We start from the raw sequence: 26,062 nt of genomic DNA, 5'->3' as shown, positions 1-26,062 counted from the left end.
AGCGACTTTAAACAAACGCTGCGATTGGTCCCACGTGACGGCATCGAGCCAATACCAACACAGCGCCAGCCGCTGAGAGGGCAAGGAAGAGAGAAGAAAGAGAAGGTGCGCCTTCATTCACCTATGTCGCTACTTTGCGAATTTCTAGGGGCGTTAGGTGACGAGCACTCATCGCGCCATTTCACGTGCTAATGCTGAAAACACCATAGTTCCCCCAAGATAGACATCACTAGCTGTAAATTGTAGTGGTAAATAGCCTGTCAGTTCAGCGTTACAACAGATGCTCCTTCGTGGCTGAGTGGCTAACGCCACACACTCACAGGAAAGAGATCGGAAGTACGATTACGTGTGCCGAAATATTTTTTTCTGCAATATTTTCTTTATTGGGCTTTCGAATGCACATAGATACGTATACATTTATGTTGAATGACGACGGTCACCAACGGTGACGCCGGCGGTCAAGTGCAGCCGAGGGTGTCCGTATCGTTGCTGTCACATTAAAATTACGGTTGCTCGAAAATGAAGAAATCTGTTGGCAATAAATAAGTCTCACGGTTTCTTCGTTAGGTAATTGTCGATTGTTTTTTCATCTTCTGACACAGAACCCTACCCTGATGCGCCGCTGGACCTAGATGCACTGTTCCCGACGTGGATAAAGGCTCTAGGTCTTTCTTCTCAGTACATGTGGATTGACACAACGACGCTATTGTACGACGAAACTGCCATCGGTCTATATTACGACAGTGATGTGAACCGTATCACGGTACCGACAGCCTCCATGCTCCGTCCATTCATGTATATGTATGGGGTCCCCGCTGTGAACTACGGTGGCCTTGGAACGGTACGCACGCTGACTTTCATTACGCTAAATTTGTGTTGTGCTTCTTTCCATACAGTCATACCTTGATCACCATTTCTGTAAATTACTGTATTTAACACACAGATACGACTGCTGAGATGTATTTCTAAAACCCTGCTGAAGATGCGTAAGACAAAGAAACAGCATTGTCTTTCACCCTGCACGATACTAAGTTAGCAACCAGCGTTATTAGTTTCTACACAGCCGCACTGAAGTGCCAAACATGCTTCTTACCATGGCGGTGCGAAATAGGTACTAGCTCATGTACTTTGATTTATGCTGAAGTAACAAGGAGCCCATATTTGCTGCAAAAACGATATCAAAATACGGTATCAGTTGCCGTATTGATACGCAGTTCATAAGCACTTTGGAAATAAATCAACAGGAAAACTTTCAAGTGGATAGCTTGCAAGTGGACAATATTTTCGATTCGCTTTTAAGGAAAAATACTTGCGCTTCTGACACGTTATAAAGGCGTGTCTTGACCCGCGTGCTAAGGTTTGTATGAAATCACATAAATTCTTATCGCCAAATGCTATCCTTCACATTGTGTATATCTGAAGCATATACGGCCGAAGGAAAAAATCTATCTATCTATCAATCTATCTATCTATCAAACCATTCGTCTTTCTATCTATTTAAGACACTTGTGGCTCGTTGGCTGGCCTTCAATAAAAAGTAGGGTTGTAGGGTGCCGTTGTTCTAATTCTGCAGATCTCACTACACTTTCTTACAAAGTAGTGACGGTGCCCAAAAATGAATGCACACAGAGAATGCCAGAAGCTTGTGCGTTAGCAGATCCTATCACCACTAGTGACAGAGGTTCGCAACAGCATATAGTAGCTTTTTATAGAAAAGTAGCACAGTCACTTTTGGCTCTCATGCATCAGCGAAGAAAAAAAAAACGCCAGACCTGCGCGGTAGGTGCAGCAAAGTTACAGCGAAAGCTACAAGAGCGGCCTTTTAAAGTCTTTTCAGAAGAGTCATTGGGTAACTACTACAAGTACACTTGCTTGGTACCCACTAGGGCATTAATAATAAACTTTTGGGTAGTGGGCCGGCACTTGCTATGCTGCATGCTTTTCGTCATTCTTCTGAGAAGCGTGGTATCCGCCAAACACGACGACTGGCTTTTCTTTAACTGTTGTAAAAGGCTTTATAACTTGTATTGACGCGACCGCTTTCACGACATCTAGCCTGCCTAAGGTAAGTTTGACGACAAGTAACAAACACAAGTGTAACTCAGTAACAGACTCCTGTGTTTTCGGAAGTTTCACAAATCTCACCATGCACTCTCGAAAGAACAATCTTGCGGGCCGTGCATCTGAATCACAGTGACATTCTGCTATACGGGCCCGCCATAAACAGTGGAAACCTGTTAACTATATTGGGTCAAATGACAAACCATCCTCGTTTTCAGTTGGCAGAGATCTGATGCCGTAGGGGTCTAGCGGAAATTCTTTTTTGATTGTCCTCTGCAATACATTCCAAAAATACACTCCCTCCAAGCAATACAAGAAAACGTGGTCAAATTGTTTCTGGCCTCTTTCAAATGATACGGTCTGACCTCCAAGGTAGAAATACACCCCGCTCTCCTAGAAATACCTTGACGTGCAAAGTGCCGGTGTGAAGCCTAAACAAAGGTCTTTGTGGCAGGAACTACTTGCATTATTTTAACCCTTTTTAGCACGTACTGCCCTTGACCTCCACTGTATATGGCCTTGTACAGCGGTACAGGTAAAATGGTATCACAAACATCTCTGTACAGCTTTGTGCGTGACATTGAAAATAAGTACTCATTGGAAAATCTGAGAGACAAAAAGCGGACACTTAAGATCACTTCCTTGAGGTATCTGCACACAGCGCCATTCCAGTGGTCTGTGCCCACTACATATGCAGGCAAAGCTCTCGTGAGCCTCAGTTGGCACACCGTACGCAGGAATGGAACACTCACGTTACGAAAGAAGAAAAACCTGTTTATGAGTTACGTTATGAATGAGTGTTGTAGTCCCAAGCCACCTTTCTCAACATGCCTAAATAGATTAGTTTGGCTCCATCGTTCCCAACTTGAGGTCCACACGAACACCGCGAAGACACTATGGCATTTCTGTATATTGGCCCGTGAAAAATGCAACACCTGCCCCACGTACCACAGTTTCGAGACAAAGAACAAATTGCAAACGTTGCTGTCTAGAACATTGACAGGTGATTCTTCTGCGACCTACTCGCCTTCAACTGAGTTTCGCAAGCCTGTTCTTGCCAATAGCCATTGTTGTCTTTGTATTGTCCTAGTGGTAACCACCGGTATTTGACAGGTTACGTCCCCCGCTTCATAATGGCAACAAATTCGAGTGTGAAGGACCACTCTCCGTGCCAAAAACCCAAGCACTTTCCCCAATTCACCCGACTACCAGTGGCATTGCTGAAGCTCATCACTACATTGATAACCTCCGCTACACTTTCTTTCTCTGTACAACAAACTGCGACATCATCCGCATATGCCAGAATTTGTTCTTCTGATGCCTGCAAAGTAAAACCGTAAATGCTGCTGCTTTCACTTATAGCTATGCATAACATTTCTATATAGACGCTGAAAAAAAAGGACCAAGCAGGCATCCCTGACCGACGGAACGCCTAGCGCTAGTGGGGTCCCCTTATGTATTATTTTCTACTAAACGTGACAGACATTTGCGATATGTCAAAGCAAGACCATCTCTCATTAGCGAACCAACATTCACGAGGTCTAGTATGGCAAGAAGCCGGGCATGAGAGACAAAGTGGTTGTCGAGGGTGGAACTCGTGACAGCTCTCAAGGAATTTTAAAGCTAGTGTCAATTCAGTAGGCCTGCCACCACTTAATTTCGCGACCTTTACGGCATTGTTCGTGTACAGAGTGTGGAAACAGGCAATAAAGCAGCAAAAAAACGGTGTAGCTTAGTGGTACAATAATAGACGGGCACCCGGCGGACCCGAGCTCAAGCCCCACTGTGTCATTGCATGGTGCAAGGATTTTCTTTTTAAGTTCGTGCGTGGAGGTTACGGACACCGGCGGCGGCGGCCGCGGTGGAAAACAACTGCACGTAACCCGAAAAGTGATCTCATGACAGCTTTCGCTGTAATATTACGACACAATTAGGGATTGAACCACACTTGGATCTTTCACAATGGCAGAAAGGCAGAAACACTCTTACAGCCGATGGATCACGACCTTGTTCAGTCGATTGCTACAACGAATTCAAGTCACTGTGCAGGCATATTTTAAAGCCTTTCTGTATTGTATTTCTGCGGCAAATGACATAATGCTGCTGTTTTATTCCCTTTTACAAGTGTACTTTGCACTGTTCAAGCACGAATAGTTTTGTGTTTGTTCGCAACTAGATACAAAACGCTACTGTGAGCTCGTTGTAAATGCTGGCTTAAACTTCAAGTTTTAGAACAATCCTACGGGTACGTGGGGAATACATATAATAATGTAACTCAGTATCATCACGTTGAGGCTGCTAGGCCTGAGTGTCTATTTTATCATTTCATCTCGACAACGCCCCTCACCGCCATACAAAATGTGACATCAGTTGCTCTCATACAGAAAAACTCATGGAATAATCACAGAGTAAACGACGATGAGCAGAGCAAGGCGTAAAGCAAAATCACAGAGTGAATGATGATAAGTGGAGCGAAGCATCTGTGCGGCTGTATTTCTTCCTCAATGTCTGGCTGTCCGTACTTCCGTCCGTCAACTTATGATACCGTTCACTATATCAATAGCACTAACGCCTTCTAGTGATATAATTTCCAAGGACATGTATACACAACGTCATCTATTCAGCAATTCATGAAGTAGACTTGCCTACATCCATACTACACAGGAGGAAAAAACCCCACACCCTAAGAAGCTTCGTCCCTTAAACCCGCAGAGCGATCTCGTTTCGCATGTACTACGGGCGTCGACGGAAGCGTGCCTTTTGGTCTTCACCTTTGACAGGCGCCCAACACACCGATTTGGCTGTATTTCATGTTCGTGGGGATAACTGGATGGCTTATGGTGACCGCTTTTCGCGTCGTATTTATAGGTCGACAATACGAGCAACAGCTACTTATGGCTACAGCAGGTACTACTTTGGGAACTGCTCAGTTTCATACAAACCAGAGAGACTTCTGTCGAATGTTTACTTTCAGGCTACTACTTTATATTGCTTGTCTCGTAAATTATTCTCATTTTCTTTTTATCACTAAAGTGTTTATGCTCAAGTACACGAAGATGTCAGTGAATCATATTAGGCCTCGATGCAACATTAAAAAAAAAGGCCAGGCCTGCGCGGAAGGCGCAGCGGCAGTCACAGCGAAAGGTAGAACAGCGGCATTTCAGAGCCTTTTCTAAACACTCATTAGATAACTCCTGCGAGCGTGCTTGATTCCCCCTACGACTTTATTACTAAAAATGTTAGAGCAGTAGGCAGGCATTCACTATGCTATTTTTTGTCATTCGTGTGAGAAGTGTGGTATCTGCTAAACTAATGCGAGGAGTTTTGTGCCAATTGTTCATGGAGTAGCTGACGACGATGAGGAATTGTGTCTGAAGTCGGTATGTGCCACAGTTATTTGCTGAGTAAAAACAAGCTTTTGTAATAGGTTGGAGTATCACGCGACCCACTCGTAACGCTTTTCGTTACGAGGTATTTTCTTTGTAATCTTTATATAGCGAAAGCAGTTATGAGCTTACAACTGGTGTAGAGAAACATTGTTTTGAAATACGTGTGAAAGCAGGTGAGAAGACATTGGAAAGGTCACCAATATTTAGCGTTTGACGTCCACTTTGAAAGAAGCAGAAGCATAAAGCTCCCATCATATCTTACGCAATCACCACTTTGAATAACTCTTGAACCAGCGCAAACAACATGAATTTTGTGGTCATTTCATGTGCATTAAGATTTATTGTTTTGCTATTTTTATATCTGCACCTGTGAACAATGTTTGGCCCATTCTCGGTTTGATATAGATTCAGGATAAAGAAGTGCAGCAGCCTTGTACACATAAGCTGTTGCATGTGTATACAGCGGCAGTACTCAGTCGGCAGACGCTTGAGATCATGCTATTTAACTAATTTTCCAACAGCCGCAAGGGAAAACAAAGTACAAGCATAAGTTCACTAAAGAAGATCTACAAAAGAAAAACACCTTTCTAGTGCAATGCGTGCTGTTTGCCTCGCAGGTTTCATGTGAAAAAAAAACTGTCAGCTGGAGCAGCACACAAAAAAAACCGTTGCTTCAAGGCCACATTCTCCTCAACAAACTTTTATCGTCGAGGAAGTCATTCTTGGATGAAAAGTTTGCTAAAATAAAGAGAGGTGACTTTAGTGCAGAAGTTTGTGAAGCATCGGTGGCTGCTGATGTTCAATGGGTGAAGACAAAAAACAAGGTGTTTAATTTTTTTTATGCAAAAACTCTAGAATAATACGTTAATATAAATCAGAAGAGATCTCGGTGAATCATGCATAAGGACTTCAGTGGAAGAGATAACAATTGCAACCGACCTCTTGCCTGGATAGTTATTAGTTGGAAATATGAATGCCAACAATAAAACACCCTTTTTGTGTGATGGATGCAACCAGGAAAAACTAGAAATAATAGCATCACCTACATTGTCAATTCGTCCTTGAGAGCACTGTAATCTTCTGGATCTCATCACGACCAAGCACTGCGGCTCTCCTCACATAAAACAGCTCATGTGCACAAGGCTACTGCGCTTTTCAAGATTTTTTGATACAGAATTACGCCATGAAGCAAGAAGTCCGCGACGTCAGTAGCGCAGCTTGTCGGTAGCGCTCGTGTGATAGCGTATCTTGTGGCGTAATCAGTGGCTACGGCTATCCACTTGTTTCCAGTGAGAGAAGTAGGAAATGGTCCAACGAGCTAGATCAAGACCGACGCTGTAGAAGGGAACGGTTGGTATGTCTATTATTTGGAGCGGACCAGCTGGTGACAAGGTGGAATGTTTGGAGCGCTGGCAGGACTCACATGCAGCAACGTATCGGCACACAGAACGGTAAAGGCCTGGCCAGAAGAATCTAAGTCGCACGCGATCGTACGTGCGCGTGATTCTGAGATGTCCCGCGGTTGGGGTGACGTGAAGCTGTTCTAGTACAGCGGAACGAAGTGTCGCAAGAACTATGAGTAGTAGCTCTGTTCTCTCGGCGCTGGTGTTGCGTCGGTAAAGAATACCATCGCGTAGAACGAACAAGTGTAGCGACGGGTCTACGTGGAGCAAACATAAACTCTGCATGATAGACTGCAAGTGGACATCGCTGAGCTGTTCCTTGTGTATGTCGGGGAAAGCCGACATGGCGAAGACACAAGGGTCAGAATCACGTGCTGAAAGGTCAGGTGGGTCCACGGGGTGACGGGATAGACAGTCAGCATCCTGGTGCATTAGGCCAGATTTGTATGCCACGTCGAAGCTGTATTCTTGTAGTTTCAAGGACCAATGGCCAAATTGTCCAGTTGGATCTTTAAGAGACGACAGCCAGCACAAGGCATGGTGATCTCTAATAACCGAAAAGGTGCGGCCAAACAAGTACAGTTGAAATTTTTCGACTGCCCAGACTAGTGCGAGGCACTAACGCTCTGTAATGGAAAACTTGCCTTCATGAAACGTCGAAAGTAAGAACAAAGGCCAATAAAACTCTGTATATCTTTTGTGGAACGTGGTATGGAAACATCTTTGACAACTCGAATTTCGTCAGGATCAGGTTGCACGCCTCGAGCACTGACAAGGTGACCCAGCACAATAATTTCCCGACAGCCAAAGCGACATTTGGAAGAGTTGAGCTGAAGTCCTGCTGTCCGGAAAACCTCAAGAACGGCCGTCAGGCGGCTAAGGTGGCCTAAGGTTTCGAATGTAGGTGAAAATACGATGAAGTCATCGAGATAGCACAGGCACGTGGTCCATTTGTATCCACGCACGAGAGAGTTCATCATCCTTTCAAATGTAGCTGGCGGATTACACAATTCGAATGGCATAACCTTGAACTGGAAAGTCCCTCCGGTGGGATGAATGCGGTTTTCTGACGGTCTCGATGATCGACAGTAATCTGGCAGTATCCTCATCTCAAGCCGATAGATGAAAAGTAGGCAGACCCATGTAGGCAGTCGAGATGATCGTCACTCCGCGGCAGTGGATACACGTCCTGACGTGTTATTTTGTTTAAGTGACGGTAGTCTATGCAGAAGCGCCAGCTGCCATCTTTATTCTTGACTAGCACGACCGGCGACGCCCATAAACTGCCGGGAGGTTCGATGACGTCTTTTGTGAGCATTTCTTCAATTTCGTGTTGGATAACTTATCGCTCAGCATTAAACACGTGATAAGAATGTTGTCGGATGAGGCTGGCGTCTCCAGTGTTAATCCTATGAGTTGCAAAGGGTGTCTGAACCAAAGGGGGGTCATCAAAATCAAAGATGTCGCGGTAGGATTTCAGCAGGTGCTGGATGTCAGCTGTCTGTGCTGGAAGAAGGTCCGGAGCGATCGTCTTGTTGATGGTGGCATCCGCTGCGCTCTTCAAGGATGAGAACGCAGCAGAGGACGAAGAATATTCGGCAACGAACGCCGAAATGACAGCATCTATAAAAAACTTTTGCCAAAGTCATACCATCTGGGATAACTTGAGCGCACCAGCTGAAGTTTAGGATCGGAAGAGATGCTGTTTTTCCTGTGACTGTCAAAAGTGTGTGAGGCATGGCACCGTTTATGCCCAGCAGAACGTCAGCAATAGGTGTCAACATGTAGTCATCATCGGCAACAGGAGGGGCAGATCTCAGGTTCACGTAAGTAACGACTTGAGGTGCTAGGCGAACGTGATCTGCAGAACACAGTCGGGGTTGAGCAGGTGTTGGGTCGTCATGGTAACACAGTAAATCAAGTTGAAGCATGCCGGTTCCACAATCAATAAGGGCAGAGTGGGCGGATAAAAAGTCTATGCCTAGGATAAGTTCATGGGAACATTTCTCAAGCACAGCAAATAGCACTGTCGTGGAGCGATCAGCCACACCTATACGCGCGGAGCACATTGCAAGCACTGGAAACGTGCTGCCGTCGGCGACCTGTATGAGTGACACTGTGGGTTGCGTTAAAACTTTCCTAAGGCGGCAATGAAGTTCTGAATTCATCACTGATATGTGAGCCCCTGTGTCCACAATTGCAACAACGGGTGTGTCATCTACTTTAACGTCAATAAGGTTGCGTCGAGTCGGCAGCATGGTCTGAGGATTTGGCGGGCAAGTGGTCGATGCTCTTTCGTTGCCGATGTCGTGTAACAATATTGCGTTCTTCGACAGTAATTTTTTTTTGAAGTTCCACTTGAGCATAGTATGGTTGTGGATGGGAATTTTTCCCACAATAAATGTAAATATTTACTCCCATACTTACCTCAAAATGTTCTCATATGAAAGTAACTAAAAAAATACAGCATATTCATGGAGTGAATGATGATGAGTGGGGCGAAGCGTCCGCGCGACAATCCGCGCGTCTATGCATGCGTCCATCCGTCTGTCCGTGCATCCTTCCGTAAGTGCGTCTGTCCCTTTTTCCATCCGTTCGTGCGTCCATCTGTCCGCATTTTCGCGCGCCCGTCCATCTGTCGATCCATCTTCTAGTTTTTCTGTCCATCCGTCCGTCCATGCGTCCATCTAGTGAACCGTCCAGGTACCATCATCTCGCATCTCCTGTGGCACATAACCGCTCTGCACTCCGCCGCGGCGGTCTAGTAGTTAAGGTACTCGGCTGTTGACCCGCAGGTTGCGGGATCGAATCCCGACTGCAGCGGCTGCATTTCCAAAGGAGGCGGAAACGGTGTAGACCTGTGTAGTCATATTTGGGTACACGTTAAAGAACCCCGGGTGATCGAAATTTCCGGAGCCCTCCACTACAGCGTCTCTCAAAATTATAGGGTGGATTTGGGACGTTAAACCCCACATATCTATCTATCATACCTGCTCTGCGCGTCCATCCGCCCCTCCGTCTGCTAGTTTGTCTGTCCGTCCGTCCATCTTTCCAGTCGCAGTCGTGCGTCCATCAAGGGAACACTCCAAGTACCACCGTCTCCCATCTAGCATCCTCTGTGGCGAATACCCGCTCTAGAGCGGGTATGTGCCACCGGTGGCTACGCATTACATCGGAGAATGTACAGACCCACGCCTTAAGGAGCTTCGCCCCTAAAACGCAGCATAGGCAGTTACTCGCCGACTTCGTTGCATGCAACCGATTGCTATTAGAAAAAATGATCTGCCAAATTTTTCAACTTGCTTTTTTGGTTCTTCTATCCGGCCTTTCTTTCCATGCCTTAAGTGCATTTCAAGAACGAGTATCGCATCATGAGCGAACATTTTTCGATAATTCTCCGAAATAATAAATACATCTTGACAATGCTTGCATAATGCAAGCCGCTATGCGACATACTTTTCAGTCCTGCAAACGTTTTTGAGGGTCTATCTTGAGCTTATTGCAGCTGTATGTTAAACTACACACAAAGTTTTTTGTTTTTTCTTTTATTTTTATATTCGGTGATTTCCGGGCTAGGGAAATGCCGAAATAAGGCTTTGTACTTGGCTGCTTTCTGTTTCCAATTTATATGCGCATTCTTCTGTTACGGAATTCAAATGACCACACAAACACCATCGCCATCGTACTCTTTGAGACAATGAAGAAGGCTTTTACATGTACTGTACTCGCTGACTGAAATTGAGGGCTAATGAACGCGCTTACTCTCACTGTTAAATGACAGAAAGGGGCCATCTCTTAAAAAAGTTGTTCAGGAACGATAAGTTGACTGTCTAAAAGCGGTTGGTACTAACCTACCAAAGTTCAAAAAAGTGTCTAGAAACTGTCCTTAGACTGCTCTAACAACAATCTGTCAACTTTCTGGCTGCATTTGGCCACCAACTTTAAAAAGAACCGTGTTCACAGGCTGTCTGCTGCAGTGACGCCCTATCAACAGTGTTCAATAGACGCCCTAGTAACATTCTCTCAAAACAAAGACTCTCATAGGCTGCCTGGTTACCACGTAGTAACAGCCTACACACAATGTTCAATAGACGCCTCGGTAACATTATCTCATTAGAAAAATTGCAGCATATGCACGGAGTGAATGATGATGGGTGGGACGAAGCGTCGGTCAGCCCGTCAGTTCTTCCATCTGTCAGCTTGTTCTTGTTTCCGTCCGTCCACGCGACCATCCGTGCGTCCATTCATGCATTCATCTATTTTTCCATGAGTCCGTCCATCCGTCTGTTCGTGTGTCAATCCATCCGTACATCCGTGCATCCCTCCATCTGACCATCCGTCTCCTACACTGTCTGTCCGTCCCTTCGTGCGTCCATCTAGTGAACACTACAAGTACCGCCATCTTGCATCCCCTGTGGCACATACCCACTTCGCGTATCCTTCCGTTCATCCGTCTGTGAGTCTGTCTGTTCGTCCGTCCATGCGGCCATCAGAGCGTCCATCCAGTCCGCACTTCAAGTACAGCCATCTTCCGTCTCGCATTGCTTTTGGCACATACCCTCTCTAGAGCCGGTATGTGCCAAGAGTGGCTACGTGCGACAACATCGGAGGATGTACAGACCCACGGCTTAAGGAGCTTCGCCCTGAAACTCCCCTGAATTCATCAAAAAATCAATTTTGTCAGGGAGTAACTTTTTCACTTCGCCCAGACAGTGTTTGAAAATCCCCCATCGGGCGTGCGCTAGTCGTTTACTTCCATCTGGTCTTATTTTCATTTACAGTGTGTGGGGGTGCGGATACCCCTTGTATTGTTGTTTGCGCCTCATGGCGTTCTTGTCTCGCGCATAAGCCGCATTCGGAGTGACAGCTATCGAGCAGTAGGGGGGCGGTGTGCTCGCCAGCGGTTATTATTACCATCATCCTCATGGTTAGAACGATGGCGCTGGCAGTGACGCCTGGCGGGAAGCCTTTGTGGCAGCGTGGGAGAGATATGCGGGTCTTTTTGGCACGTGGCAGCTGGCGCGGGCGGTTGTCTCTCGCCTGGGTCCGCGATGCACCGTGAGCGATCTGCCGGGGACCCTTGTGGTGAGTCAAGCGTAGGCGCTGCCGCCTTGTGCTTGTTATGTTGTTATGTGTTGCGTAAGTATGTGTAAGATTGATTTAGCGAGTTTCAGCACAACTGATGTAAATTCATTCCGCTGAAGATATCGTCGTTCTAAATGTACTGAAAGAAATGTGTTTGGCTTGGTTTGTTTCGACCGCGTCTGCTGTGTCCGTTTTCTCCAAGAGCATGGTGGTGCTCGATGTAAAAGAAATGTGTTTGGCTTCGTTTGTTTTTAGCGCATCTGCTGTGTCTGTTCGCTCCAATAGCATGGTCACGCTCCCTACATCAAAACTCCACAAGTGCATTCCCGTTAAACGGTCGTATCGCTAAGAAAAAACAATAAACAGAGCGAAGGCGTGTTTTATGTAAGTAAGCATAAATATAAATCTGTGATGACATAAAACTTTTGTATTATACAGATTTCTATGCCGATTGATCAATCATGTCTTGCTGTTTCCAGATGATTGGCCAAGCGCTTATGGGCGCATTGGACCCACGAGGCATACATTCCCTCAACGGCTATGTGCCAGATCCAAGGGACGAAGTCATGAGAGAATACAGGAAGCGGGCACTCTGCTTGCGCAAATCTCGCAGATCTGTGGTGAGTACACCTAGTACATGTTCAGCCTGACCACGCCCGATACAGCGCCAAGGAATCTCTCATGTACCGCGAGTGATCTCGGTCCTGTTCTTGCTGCTGCCACGTTATACCCGCAAACTTCTTAATCTGCCCGCCTAAATTTTGGTCTCCCCTACACCCACTTGACTTCTTTAAGAATCTAATCTGTAATCCGTAATGATAAGCGGCTATCTTACCTTCGTGTTACGCGTACCCGGCCGTGACAATTTATTCTTCTTGACTTCGACTATGATATCCTTAACACGCGTTTCTTTCCTGATAGGCTCTGCTCTCTTCTTATCTCTTAGTGTTACACCTACCATTTTCATTTCAAGTACCCGCTTCGTCGTCCTCATTTTAGGTTGGACAGTTGTTGTAATCCTCCAGCTTTCTGCTCTAAAGGTAGGCAGCCAAGGATGTAGATTTTGTAACCTTTATCTTGAGGAACAGTGGCAGTTTGCTATTCACGATTTCAGAATGTTTGGTGATTGTGCTGAACCAAATTCTTATTGTTCTACTTGCTTAACTCTCGTGGTTCATCTCCGCCGTTACGGCCAGTCCTAAGTAGACGTACTCTTTTACAACTTCAAGTACACTGCTACCCATCTCAAACCGCTGCTCTCTTCGGAGCTTGTTGTACATTACTTACGTTTTCTGCTGAATAATTTCAAGACTTACCTTTCTGCTCTTGTCTTATTCAGTAATCACAAATTACCATTCGCCCCCTGAGTTTCTCATCAAGGAAATGTCATCGGAGAAGCGCAGGTTACTAATGTAACCTTCATTAACTCCAATCCCTATCTATTCCCATTCTAGGCCATTGAAAACCTCATGTAAGCACGCGGTAAAGAGCATTAAGGAGATCATATCACCTTGTATGATGGCAATTTGTCGGTTTCTTTATAAAAAATCATGCCAATAGTCGATCCACGGTACATTTCTTCGAAGATGCTTAAGTGCGCCTTGTCGATGCCCTGATTTCGCAATGTCTGCATGACTGCTGATATCTCTACTGATTGAAATGTCTTCTCGTAATCTATGAAGACAATGTGTTGTGTTTGGGTCTATTTTGAGCTTTTTTCTATCTCCTGATTGACAACATGAATATGGTTGATTGTTGAGTAGCCTGTATTAAACTCAGTTCAATCTCTTGGTTGATGAAATTTAAAGTCTTCCTAATTAATTACCGAATACCTTTGTAAATAGCTTGCATATGATGGAAAGCAAGCAGATCGGTTTGTAATTCTTCAAGTCCTTGTCGTCCATTTTCTTATGAAATGAGATGATACCAGCTTTTAGGATAGTGGTACTCTCCCCTTCTGAAGAAACTTCGTAAACAGGGTGGCCAGTTTTCGAACATATTCTGTTCTCCGTTTGTCAGCAGATCTGATGTTACCTGATTATTACTAGCGGCTTTGAATCTTTACATTCCCTAAAATGCTTTCCTTACTTCTTCTGTCATTACTGGTGGGGTGTCATTTGGGGTACTGCAAGTTGTTACATATTCGTAGTGGTTATTGTTGGTACTGTAAAAATCTCTCCGAGGTCTCAGATAACAACAATAACAAGACTGTTTAAACAATAATAATGCTGGCTCTAACTGGCGTAACGTATGGATAATGTGACTAAACATGGCTGAATATAAAACAATGCGTGTTACCCCTAAGAGTATTCCTCTGCCAAACTACAGTCTAAACAACATTTCCCTAGAAACCATGAAGCATAGAATTCTACAAATACCTTGGCGTCGACATAACCTCGGCACTTTCCTGCTTTTTATACATTTATAAAGTAATTAGCAATACTGACCGCATGTTAGGATATATCCGGCAAAGTTCATATTCTGCACCTTTCTAATTATAGTTATTCTTATGTAAAGCACTCATTGTAAGTAAAATGAATTACGCGTCATCCACCTAGGACTGTCACTCTGCGACTTATTTTGAATCGCTTGAACTAGTTCAAAATAATGCCGCTCGTTTCATTTATAGCATTTACAGGCAAACATCAAGCATAATTTTCATGAAAAATTCCTTAATACTTTCAGACTTTCGGCCCTCTTATCCCGACTTAAGTGCTTTCACCAAGAGTTATTCAATCATACGAGTTGCGAAACTCCCTATAGGCTCCATGTATCGAAATCCTAACATGACATAGGCCGTGTTCTACCGATTCACCAGATTCTGGCCCAATCTCCTAATAGCAAAAATAACAAGAAAACGCAATATTTTGTTTTTAGGCATTTAGCAAGATTGTAAGTGCAGCCACATTCTACCAAACAGCATGACAGCGGCTAGAACTTGTTCTTAGGTGAGTTGGTGCCTAAGGGTGCTGAACATGTCTTTACTTTGACGCAGTGGTGAAGGCGTGATAAAGGGCAGAGGAGCTGCTCGTTCTGTTGATGCTCCATCCTTTTTCATGTTTTCCGCATTGCGCTAGAAGTAACGTGGCTATAAGTGGCATGTTCGTGTGGTCAACGTGTTCTTTGTTTTGTCTCAGTGGCACAGAATCCGTCGCCGCTGACCTTCAATGACCGCACAGCAAAAGCAGCGTAATATACGACGCAGAGAAGTCGGTAGTTTATCAGATTTATGTGGCGAGACTACAATCTTTACATTTTGGCGAAATAGGGAGTGGTAAGGCGTGATACAAGAGGGATGCAGCGTTGATCCAAGTGGATACAACCTGTAAGTCTGCCAATGGCTGGCAACAGACGACGTGGGCCGAGCAGCAAAAGCCAGTGCTATTGAAAAGACTCCACGAACATCGCACCTGAAAAAAAAGAGCGCTTTCAGTCCTAGTTGCAAGTAAATAGCAATGTTCACTGTTCTGACTTTCTTGTCATCGGGCTTTCATAATTATTTGGTATCCCAGCCAGTTTCTCAGTGATTTCGCGGTTAGTGTAATTCGACCGCTGCGTGCAAGACAAAGCAGCCAATTCGCAATAATTACTGATCGGTAGTTTTGTGCTTTGGTTTGCACTCTACTGTATCTGTGTCTTGTCTTTGCGACTATAACTCACGTTGTGTTAGAAAGGCACATCGTGAACTGCAGAGCGAAGCAGTTAAAGGACTCTTCAAACTTCCCGTGAGCATCGGTCTCAAGCGCACATTTTCAAACGAGCAAACGAGGAATTATAGAAATAATAAGGGCACAGCGTTTAAACCCTAGTAGCACGACATCCCAAGCACCACCTTCGATGAAATAAAACTTGACGCACTAAGTCGGCTTTGATTACGGTTTCGCAGAGCGAAAACAGCTGACAGCGGTGGCGGAACACAGAACGGTGCAAGCCAAGGCCACTTATTGAGGCGACTACACCAGTGTAGCGTGCGCTGTTGAGCAGCCAAAAAAAACGCACGCACAAGTGGCAATACCATATTCTGTATTGTCCCTCCCTGATGGCTCGACGATCTGCTCTCTCCCGCTAGGTCGGTCAATGGCGTGTCAGAGTTTCGGAATGCAGTTTTGCAACTCATATGATTGAATAACTCAGTCTTCACCAAGCTTTATTCCCTAATTTATATATCTACAGTTAACCTATATTATAACTATATATCATTTGTTACATTTTTGTCACAATGATCATGTCCATATGGTTGCAATAATGCACTGCTTTACCAAAACCTGTCACGAATCATTTATTCTCTGTAGGTCTCAAGAGTGAAACTACTTTACCGGCACTATTGTTTTTATCAAGGACCACTTTAAATGTCGCTTGGCCATTGCGGACATGATCACTCCTGGACTTAACAGACCAAATATTTTTTTGTGTTGCCTAGCCACCTTCTTGCTTTGTTTTGTCTTACTTTTTAGGTATGGTTAACCACGCCACTCTGTAATATTTCAGCCCTGAAGGTTAAAGTAAACTTTTAATAAAATGAATGGAAACTCCAGCACTTTCACTATCCTATCAAGATTCGTAGTTCTTAGCCTTCCTTTTCGCCAAGTGCGTATACCTGGTTTTTGCCTAACCATAGTTTCCTCTTCACCGCTTTGAAGTTTCCTCTGTTCTTTACAGATGATTCAATTTTCTTCATGTTATACATTCTTATATAGATAGCTTACACCTAATAATCAACTTTGAAAACTCTGCCAGTACTTTTTACCTGTTGTGCTTGAGGTTTTCGTACTTTGACTTTTCTTAAGAAGCTTCTTCGTCTCCTGGGACAGCTTGCTTTTTGTCTAACAACCTTACCAAGAACTCCCCTTGCGCACTCCTTAGTATTTTTCGTCAGATTATTGTTTTTTGCCTCAACGCAACGGTCGGTTTCCTCGATTAGTGTCAAGTATCTGTCTCTAAGCAAGAAGATGTATTTCTTTACTTTCCTTCTTGGGGCCAGCTCATTGATTGGCTTCTTGCGTATCATTTATTATCGTTCCTTATTCAAGTCTAGGCGGATTCAAGACCTTACCATTCTGTGGTCACTGCATAGTACCTTGCCGAGGATTGCCATATCCTGCACGATTCATGGGTGTACACTCAGTAAAAAATATATTTCGTTCTTACTTTTGTGATTCGGCCTCCTCCATGTCCACTTATGGTTCACTCATTTTCGGTACAAGCTATTCAAGATCTACTAATTCTATTATTAACTCCTCTGTGTTATTTTGAGCACCAATGCCGTAATTCTCCACTGCCTGCTCTCTCGCCAACTTCTTCACTACCTTGGCATTGAAGTCACCCAACCGTATAGTATGCTGTGTTTTCACCTTGTTCAATGCTGATTCGATGCCTTCACACGTTTCCACTAATACGTTATCATGGTTCGGTGTAAGAGCATAGGCCTCAACCACCTGCATCGTGTGTCTCTTGATAAGTTTAATTACGATACTTGCCACCCGTTCAATCATGCCGTATTATAACTCTGTGGTAATACCTATACTTCTGTGGAAAGAAAATCCTACCCGAGTTCTTTTTTGTCAGCCAAGCCATGATAGCAAATGACTTGTCGATTTTGTATAACTGTATAGACCTCATATATCCTCCTGACTGCACTGAGCCCATTTAACACCCTCAAGTTACCCGAATAGCACATCTAGACTAGCCTCACTATATAAGATGCCAGCGTTAAACTTCGCCAAATTCAGATGAATACTTGTGGCGGCCTGTCATGATACAGACATATTTCTGAAGCAAACAGCAGCAGTAGTTGTCGGCTGGGCGCTCCAGACTATGCTGATGTGATCTTTTTAAGTGCATTCGAAACAAACCGCATAGGCACTAGCGCTAAAGTCCTTCTAGCTCTTATAGAAGAAACTCCATGAGTTGAGTTCTCTAACGCACTGCGTACGCATAGATGAACTGCTGGTTCGTATCGACGCGTCAAAACTTATATATATATAGTCCAGTAGATCCTCCCTGAGCGGTCACAGCGTGGTTTATTTCAACGTTTCGGCCTAGAGTCTGGCCTTCATCAAGCCATGAAGGCCAGACTTTTGGCCGAAACGTCGAAATAAACCACGTTGTGACTACTCACGGAGGGTCTACTGGACTATATGCAACGCTACGGCCACTCAACCACCATGCCTGCCTATATATATATATATATATATATATATATATATATATATATATATATATATATATATATATATATATATATGTTGGATGAGACACGGCGTCAGTCAGAACACTAGTTTATTTCGACTCTTCGTCTTCCTGATCTTCCTTTCCCCAATTCACCCGTGAAGTGTCACACGTTTCCTCCTCCCCCGAGAGTGCGTCAACCTATTGGGACAATAATAGCGCCGCAGTTTGTTTACGTCCACAATGTCAGTAGTTCTGCTTAACGGTGCTAGGTAGCGGTCGATCTCATAGCTCACTGGAGAGACTCTGCGAGGAATTGCGTAAGGTCTTTCTATGACCGAACTGAGCTTTCCTTTGTTCGGGCGCCAAGGTGTTTCGTAGAGAACCTATTCGCCAGCTTGTAGATCTTGTGGTAGGAATTTTTCGTCGTAAATGATCTTGTTCTTGTCATGGTAGGCGAGCGCGTTCTTGATTGCACTTTTCCTTGCTCCTTGTACACTCTCAAATGGTGCGTCTAAAACTGTGTCTTATGAACGGATTCCATAAATGAAGTACGATGGCGGATATTGTGTTACTTCATGTGGGATTCTGTTGTGTTCATCTACGACAATCGAAAGATGTTTGACCGAAGACTTTTCTGGCTGCTCATTTCTTTTGCACTTTAGCCGGGTTACAATTTTTTTATTCATACGTTCGTTTAGGTTATTACATCGAGGGTGTTGGGAAGACGTGAACAATTGGTGGACACCAATGTGTTTTAGAAACTGCTTGAATTTTCCAGTTGTAATAGCTGGTCTACCATCAGATAGGAACTCCTTGGGCTTTCCTGCAGCAAAGATGGCGGTGATGCACGAAATGTATGCGTCACAAGTTTTGTTCCTGTGGGGAAACGCCAAGACATACCGCATAGAGTGGTCTATCACCAAGTGAATAAACTTCTTTGTCGAGCCGTATCCTGAAAAGCCACCTATAGTGTCCATTGCTAAAAGATTAAAGGGTTGTTCTGCAGGTGGTAGTGACTCGAGAGATCTGAATCTCTTGGTTTTCGGCTTCTTTCAACGTTGACATATCTCACAGTGGCGGATGTAGGATGAAACGTCTGGATGATTTCCGGCCAATAGTAGGATGATCACTACAAGCCCAGAGTTTTCTTTATTCTTACGTGTCGGAACTGACACTGTGCTTTCTGCAGAAGGCCCAGTCGAAGCTTGAGAGGAACGTACACTTTGCGAATTCCTTTATGTGTTACGATAGTGACCCCATTTTCCGTTGTGTACTTGCAGCGAGGGCGGTCATCCTGGTAAGTTTTAAGTTCTGGTAATGAAAGGAGTTGAACCATAGGGCTCCGCGAAAATGCGTCCGCCTTGATGTTTTCGTTGCCTTTTTGATGTCGAATGTTTACGTCACACATCGACAGCTTCAGAGACCATCGAAAGAGCCGGCCATGGTTTTTCATGTTTTTGCACCAATGTAGAGCAGCATGATAGGTGAGAACAGTGAATGGTCGTCCATAGAGATAGCAGTGCCACTTGTCAACAGCGTCAATTATAGCGAGGCATTCAAGCTCTGTAATGGCATAATTTAGTACTGCGTGAGTAGCTTGCTCCAGTGATAGACAACGGGGTGTTCTTTACCATCATGATCTCGTTGCATCAGAACTGCACCTACGCCTACGTTAGATAAGCCGCAATAAAGAATGCACGGTTTCTCGCAAGAAAAATTCTTAAACTGGGTTTATTGGTCAGACAGTATTTCATGTTTCCAAAAGCTTGTTCACCTGAGAAATCCCATTCTCATGGTGTGTCCTTTTTCAACAGCTTCGTAAGTGGGAAAATTATGTCACTGAAGGGCAGTATAAATTGGCTGTAAACGTTGGTGGTGCCTAAAAAATGCTGACGCTCTTTCGGGGATTTCGGTCTCGGGAATTGCAATACAGCTTCTATGTTTCTTTGTATAGGTGACACTGTACCGTGCGACACTCTGTGACGCAGATATTCAATATATTCTTGGGCACAATTGCACTTATTCAGTTTAGGTTTTATATTCTCCATTTTTAGGACATGCAATAGAGTTTAAAGGTGCTGTAGGGGCTCAATAAATAAGTCAGAGAACACTACAAGATCATCAAAATAATTAACGACATTTTTAAGTTATGTTTTCTGATAACTGATTTCACAGCTGTTTCAAACGTAGTTGGGGCATTTCTTAAACCGAAAGGCGTAACAGGCCACTCATAATGGCCATTCGGCGGGACGAAAGCTGTTTTTGGGATGTCCTCTGGGTTCATTTTGACATGCCAGTAGCCTGATGTGATATCCAATGTGGAAAAAAATTTTGATTTTTCCAGGTAGTCTAGAACATCGTCTATACGCGGAATGGGTTGGTAGTCAGGCGCAGTGACAGAGTTAAGGTTTCGATGTTCAATGCATAAACGTGTGCGTCCTTCACCTTTTTTTTTTCTCTGCAAAAATGACGGGAGCCGCGTATGGGGGAAAAGAGGGACCCACTACACCTTGCTTGAGAACTAAGCCCACTTGCCTAACAATTTCCTCTTTCTTTGTCGGGGAGCATCGATACGGAGGTCTGTGGGTAGGGACGTTGTAGCTGAGGGAAATGATGTGTCGTACAACCGCGATACATCCGTTCATTTGAAACTTCGAAAAAAACGTCCTCGTAACTGTGAAGCATCTCTCTCAAACGCGCTTGCTGCAATGGTGGAAGGTGCGTGACGTCAACGGCTCGGAGTGGGGTTGTATCGGCGCTGAAGACCCACTTTTGAGTTTGAAAGGATTTCTGCAGAGCTTTGTTGTCTTGAAGCAAAGTCATCCTGTGGAAGTCCAGTGACAGGTTAAAAAAGGAGGCGTTGTCAACGCCTTGCAAGAATTCAGTCTTCATGCCTGGTAGAACGTGTGCTTGGACTGCCTGCTTTATCTTCCCTAATTCTAACTGTATGTGTGTGTGGCCCAAAGTTTTTGGGGTTGAGGTGGCTTGTTGGATACTAATGCATGAATTTTTGAGCAACTGCAGCTTGAGTTATTTTTTAACGCGAATTCGTTGATACAGGTAATAGTTGCTCCTGTATCCAGAGTTGCGTTCACCATGTGTCTGTTCACAAGTGCACCAAAACGTAATAATAAATCTTTGGGCTGCCCTCTTCGTTTCCCTAGTTGTCAGTTAGAGCAGATACCATTTCACGACGAGGGCACTCATTGTACCAGTGAAACTGATTTGGGAAACCAGCGGATGCACAATGTCGGCACTCACTGCGAGGGGTGCGCGTCGATCCTGCAGAGAGCCATGGTCGCGTAGAATGAGTCTCTCGATCCAGGAGCTGCCACTTTGACGAGTGTTGGGAAGCATCTCTGTAGACAGAGTCTTCCGCTTGAAGCGCAGCAGCAAGCCACTTGGCCGGGCTGGTGAGCGTCAGTCCAGCGAGGCGCCTTTCGATAATCTCAGGTACACAGTCGGTCAATCCTGATATGTGTGAGCGTCTTTCAAGTCGGTGAGGCGACCAAGTCACGTCTTCTCTTCGTTGTAGTACCTGATTCGCTGTTCTCTTTTGAGCCTGCAGTGTAAGAATTGGCGGAAAGGTTCGCTGACAGGTGCAGAAAATTGTGCTATCATGCTTGTTTTGATGCCTTCCCACATATCTTCTGCGTCGAAAATCTCGATGAAGTACCAGCGGATTGCCTCACCTTCGAGGTACTCGCTGATGCAGTCGATGCGATTCCGTTTGGACCAGCCGACGTTGCTCGCCTTTGTTTCAAAGAGGTGCAACCACTTGTCAACAGGGATGCCGTCTTCAGCTCCGGAGTATTTCGGCTGGCTGATTATCTTCTTTGGTGGGCCCATGATGTTGCTATGGTAGATCCTGTCGACTTACTGTAACGGATGAGACATGGCGGCAGTCAAAGCACCAGTTTATTCTGACTCTTCATCTTCCTCATCTTTCTTTCCGCCATTCACCCGTGAAATGCTCTATATATATATATATATATATATATATATATATATATATATATATATATATATATATATATATATATATATATATATATATATATATATAATTGTATCTACCAGACAATAATGCCAAGGAATGTATGGAGTAAGTTATTAGACCGCACTATAATGTAAATGTGAAGAAAGCAAAGGGGGTAAAAAGATAACTTCTCTTGAGCAGGAATCGAACCTGCTACCTTCGAATAATAACGCGTTCAATAGTCTACCACTGAGCTTTCACGCACTATATATATATATATATATATATATATATATATATATATATATATATATATATATATATATATATATTCATTTGATAGAGAAAATGTCGAACACAGCAAACCTCAATATCTCTATACATAATTTTTGTGGATTACAAGAAGACATTTGATGCGTTGGAAATATCACCACTCATAGAGGCACTGTGGAATCGGGGCATCTAGGTAGCCTATATAGACATACTGGAGGAAATATGCAGCATATCCACATCCATCCCATCCTCCATAAAGGAAGTGATAGAATCCAAAGAAACATATAAGATAGCAAGACATGTTCTCTGCAGTGTTATTCTCGACGTGTTCGCAATATTTTCGGGGAGTTTTCGGAGTTCTATATTGATAAGATTCGGGAATAAGAGTTCATTGTGAGCATCTTAGGAAACTTCGAATCGGTGGTGTCATTACTTTGTTCAGTAACACAGGGAACCAATTACAACCTATTATTACTCAACCTGACACCAGCAGCAAAAGAGTAGGTCTGAAAATTATTATTGATAGAAAAAAAGTAATGTGCAGTAGTGTCGGCAGAAAACAGGGCTTTGCGATAGGTGCTGACAGAATGGTAACTGTAAATGAATAACTCTACTTGGGACAGGTAGTAACCGCGGAAGGAAAACCTGACAGTACAATTAGTAGAACAATAAGAAGTGTGTGGATAACACTCAGCAAGCATTCTCAATCGATGAATGACAGTCTGCCAGTATTTCTATAGAAAAAGGTATATAACCGCTTTTTCTTGCCTTAATAATCAACGGAGCAGAAACCTGAAGGCATACAGAGAGGTTTCAAAATAAATGAGAATAATGCAGCGAGCATTAGAAAGGATATTCATAGGTGTAACGTTAGTAGCCAGGAAGAGAGCAGAGTGGGTCAGAAAACAAATGGGGGTAAAGGTTGTCATAGCTGAAATGAAGAAAAAAAAGTGGACATGGTCCGGGAATGTAGCGCGTAGGTTGATCAATAAGGGTTGCTGTTTGAATTCCAAAAGAAGATATGCGGGTGAAGGAAAAACAGGAAGTTACGTGCGCACAATACATTAGAAAGTTTGCGGGAATAAAGTGGCAGCAGTGAGCAGAGAACCAAGTTGAACTCAATCCTGCCAAAGTTAAAATACTGCCCATCACCTTGTTAAAATTCGTAACTAAAAAAGCGTCAATAGAACGCTCACTGATGGTTTGTCCACTCACATCACTTGGGGCATCGTGCATGGGAAGATGTTGCCATATGCAACATTCATACGTATTGTAGGAGACTGGTAAGCTGACGCCATACGAGATTGTGTATGGCCCCACAGTCACCACGCCTTTCACCGCAATGCTGTCTATAAGTGACAATTCAGGGCACAAGCTTGACATTATTGAGTCCACAAAGATAGCCGAGGAAGTGCGAGAGATGTATATAATCCGATTACGCCGTCACCAAAAGGGAGAAAGAAAAATAACAGGTGTGCAATTAATGTCACGCTTAAGAAATGAGGAGTAAGCATAGCGATCTTTAGTATATGTCTGGTATATATTCATTTTAATTTAGGTCGTCTCACTAGAACCTTTTGGTGTTTTTTTTGTTATACATCAACGCAGGTAAGCATGCCATATCTGGACTGACGTGGCTGCCACTAAGGTCTTCGTTTTATTTCACATGCTTTTCTATGCCAAAAATACCTGTAAGATAATACAAAGCGAATTCAGAATCAGAATCATTTATTTCAAATCAAACTTAGGGTTAGGTACATCGTGAGAATATACAGATGGAGGTCCTGTGATCAAAGATTGAAAAGGGACCTCTTGTGCATGATAACAAGTTGAACGTTATATACCTAATGGCAATATGGAGACCTAAAATGACATAAGCTTATAAGATACAAGCGAAAAAAGCACATCAATGAAGATTAGGAAAAATTATTGAAAAAGAAACGGAATGTGGCTTAGTCAATAGGAGTAAGAGCAGAGCACGAAACATAATCAAAAAGTAGCCCCGCCGAGGTGGTCTAGTGGCTAAGGTACTCGGCTACTGACCCGCAAGTCGCGGGTTCGAATCCCGGCTTCGGCGGCTGCATTTCCGATGGAGGCGGAAATGGTGTAGGCCCGGGTGCTCAGATTTGGGTGCACGTTAAAGAACTCCAGGTGGTCGAAATTTCTCGAGCCCTCCACTACGGCGTCTCTCATAATAATATGGTGGTTTTGGGACGTTAAACCCCACATATCAATCATAATCAAATAGTAGAGCGAGAATGCATTGCACAGGATTAAAATACAGTAGGCACATTATTTATATCGTAGAAATAGGATATAAAGTGGGGGAAAATTATAAATCAGCAAAATATATCGCGGGAAAAAACTAGAGCAGTCATAGTGAACATCGTCTTCAGTTAGGATGTGGTTTTGCCTACATATTCGGCGAATCCCTTCAAAGACGTGAAAGTTTATATTTCAGTGCTCTCATATGTAGCCGCCATGTAACAAAGTTGTGCCAGCGTCATCATTCACTAAACATTCATATTGCAGAGTGGCGGAGAGAGTTTGTATCAGTGAATTTTTATTCGCATGTCTCAGGGTCTAATCATCAATGGCATACGAACAAGAGGAAACATGCGTAATGTCTGTATGCACACAAAGTGCCTATGAACTTCATACACGGAACTTAAAACCAGATAAAAACGTTAAAAACTGTACTGTTTCACTATTTTGCACGTGTAATAAACACACGAATTGTCCACACTCAAAATGTCCACACTCTATGCATTCTAAGAATTACCATTTTTTGCAGCTGTCCGTAAGTGGCACGGAAGAAACTTTGAGTGAAGAGCTGGACAGTGAGAACCTGGCCGATTTCGTTGGAACCAAGATGGCGTTTGATGCTTTCGAGTACTTAGTGAGCGAACAAAGAGACCAAAATCTCGCCGGGCTGAATATGTCAGTGCGGCAGCTGTTCTTCATCAGACACTGTGCGAGGTGGTGTTCTGAGGACAACTCAGTAAACCCACCACATGCACCACCCCGTGTGCGTTGCATGGTGCCACTTATGAACATGCGGCCGTTCTCCAGTGCTTTCGGATGCGCGGCCAAAACAGCGATGAATCCAAAGGAGAAGTGCACCTTTTGGTAGAAAAAGTAAGTGGACTGTACTGCATATCTTTCACTGACTGTTGGTCATTTTCCTTCATTGGTGTTTCCTAGTAGTAAAACAGGTCAAGCCGATCCTCCGTACCGGGAGAATTGGTGTAATGCAAAGCATCTAGCAAGTAGTGACATACTTGTAAGTAAACATGCACACGACAGAAATGTTATATTTTCGTATTACCATGTAAGCTGCTTGTACAATCGGCTTAGGTCATAGAACTTTATGTGTGCATCAATCTAGCAAAACGGCGGCGAGCTCACCATGAGCGTGGCTTGTAATAAATGTCATCCGACATGCAATTGAACTATTTCATGATAAGACCTCTCATAAAATTTTGATATACAGTCACTTCGTGCAGAACTAATCTTAGTGTATATCAATAAAATGAAATGACTGTGAGCCTACTTTGAGCATGACACGTACATAAGGGTGCCCAACAGATGCATGTCGACGTACGCGTTTTACCACGTATCGTATAAAGTCACGGCGCAGTCACGTCATTCAATACCTACTTCGGTGCATATAAATTGGGTGAAATGACTACGAGCTCACC

At 43.9% G+C, this 26,062-nt stretch overlaps 1 protein-coding gene across 1 annotated transcript in view; it reads left to right on the top strand.

Annotated features, from left to right (window-relative positions):
- LOC142802937 (neprilysin-1-like) overlaps positions 1-25,781 on the top strand; it is a 36,539-nt gene extending 10,758 nt beyond the window's left edge. The window contains exons 2-5 of the mRNA XM_075888021.1: positions 603-841; positions 11,786-11,938; positions 12,418-12,558; positions 25,156-25,781. Of these exons, the coding sequence (XP_075744136.1) occupies positions 603-841; positions 11,786-11,938; positions 12,418-12,558; positions 25,156-25,494 (872 nt within the window). The 3' untranslated portion in view covers positions 25,495-25,781. The remainder of the gene's footprint in view (positions 1-602; positions 842-11,785; positions 11,939-12,417; positions 12,559-25,155) is intronic.
- The last annotated feature ends 281 nt before the right edge of the window (positions 25,782-26,062 follow it).

The sequence above is a fragment of the Rhipicephalus microplus genome, chromosome 3 (assembly GCF_043290135.1).
Source record: "Rhipicephalus microplus isolate Deutch F79 chromosome 3, USDA_Rmic, whole genome shotgun sequence".
Lineage (NCBI taxonomy): Eukaryota > Metazoa > Arthropoda > Arachnida > Ixodida > Ixodidae > Rhipicephalus > Rhipicephalus microplus.
The sequence above is the reverse complement of the archived record's forward strand: the minus strand, read 5'-3'. Positions and strand labels throughout refer to the sequence as shown.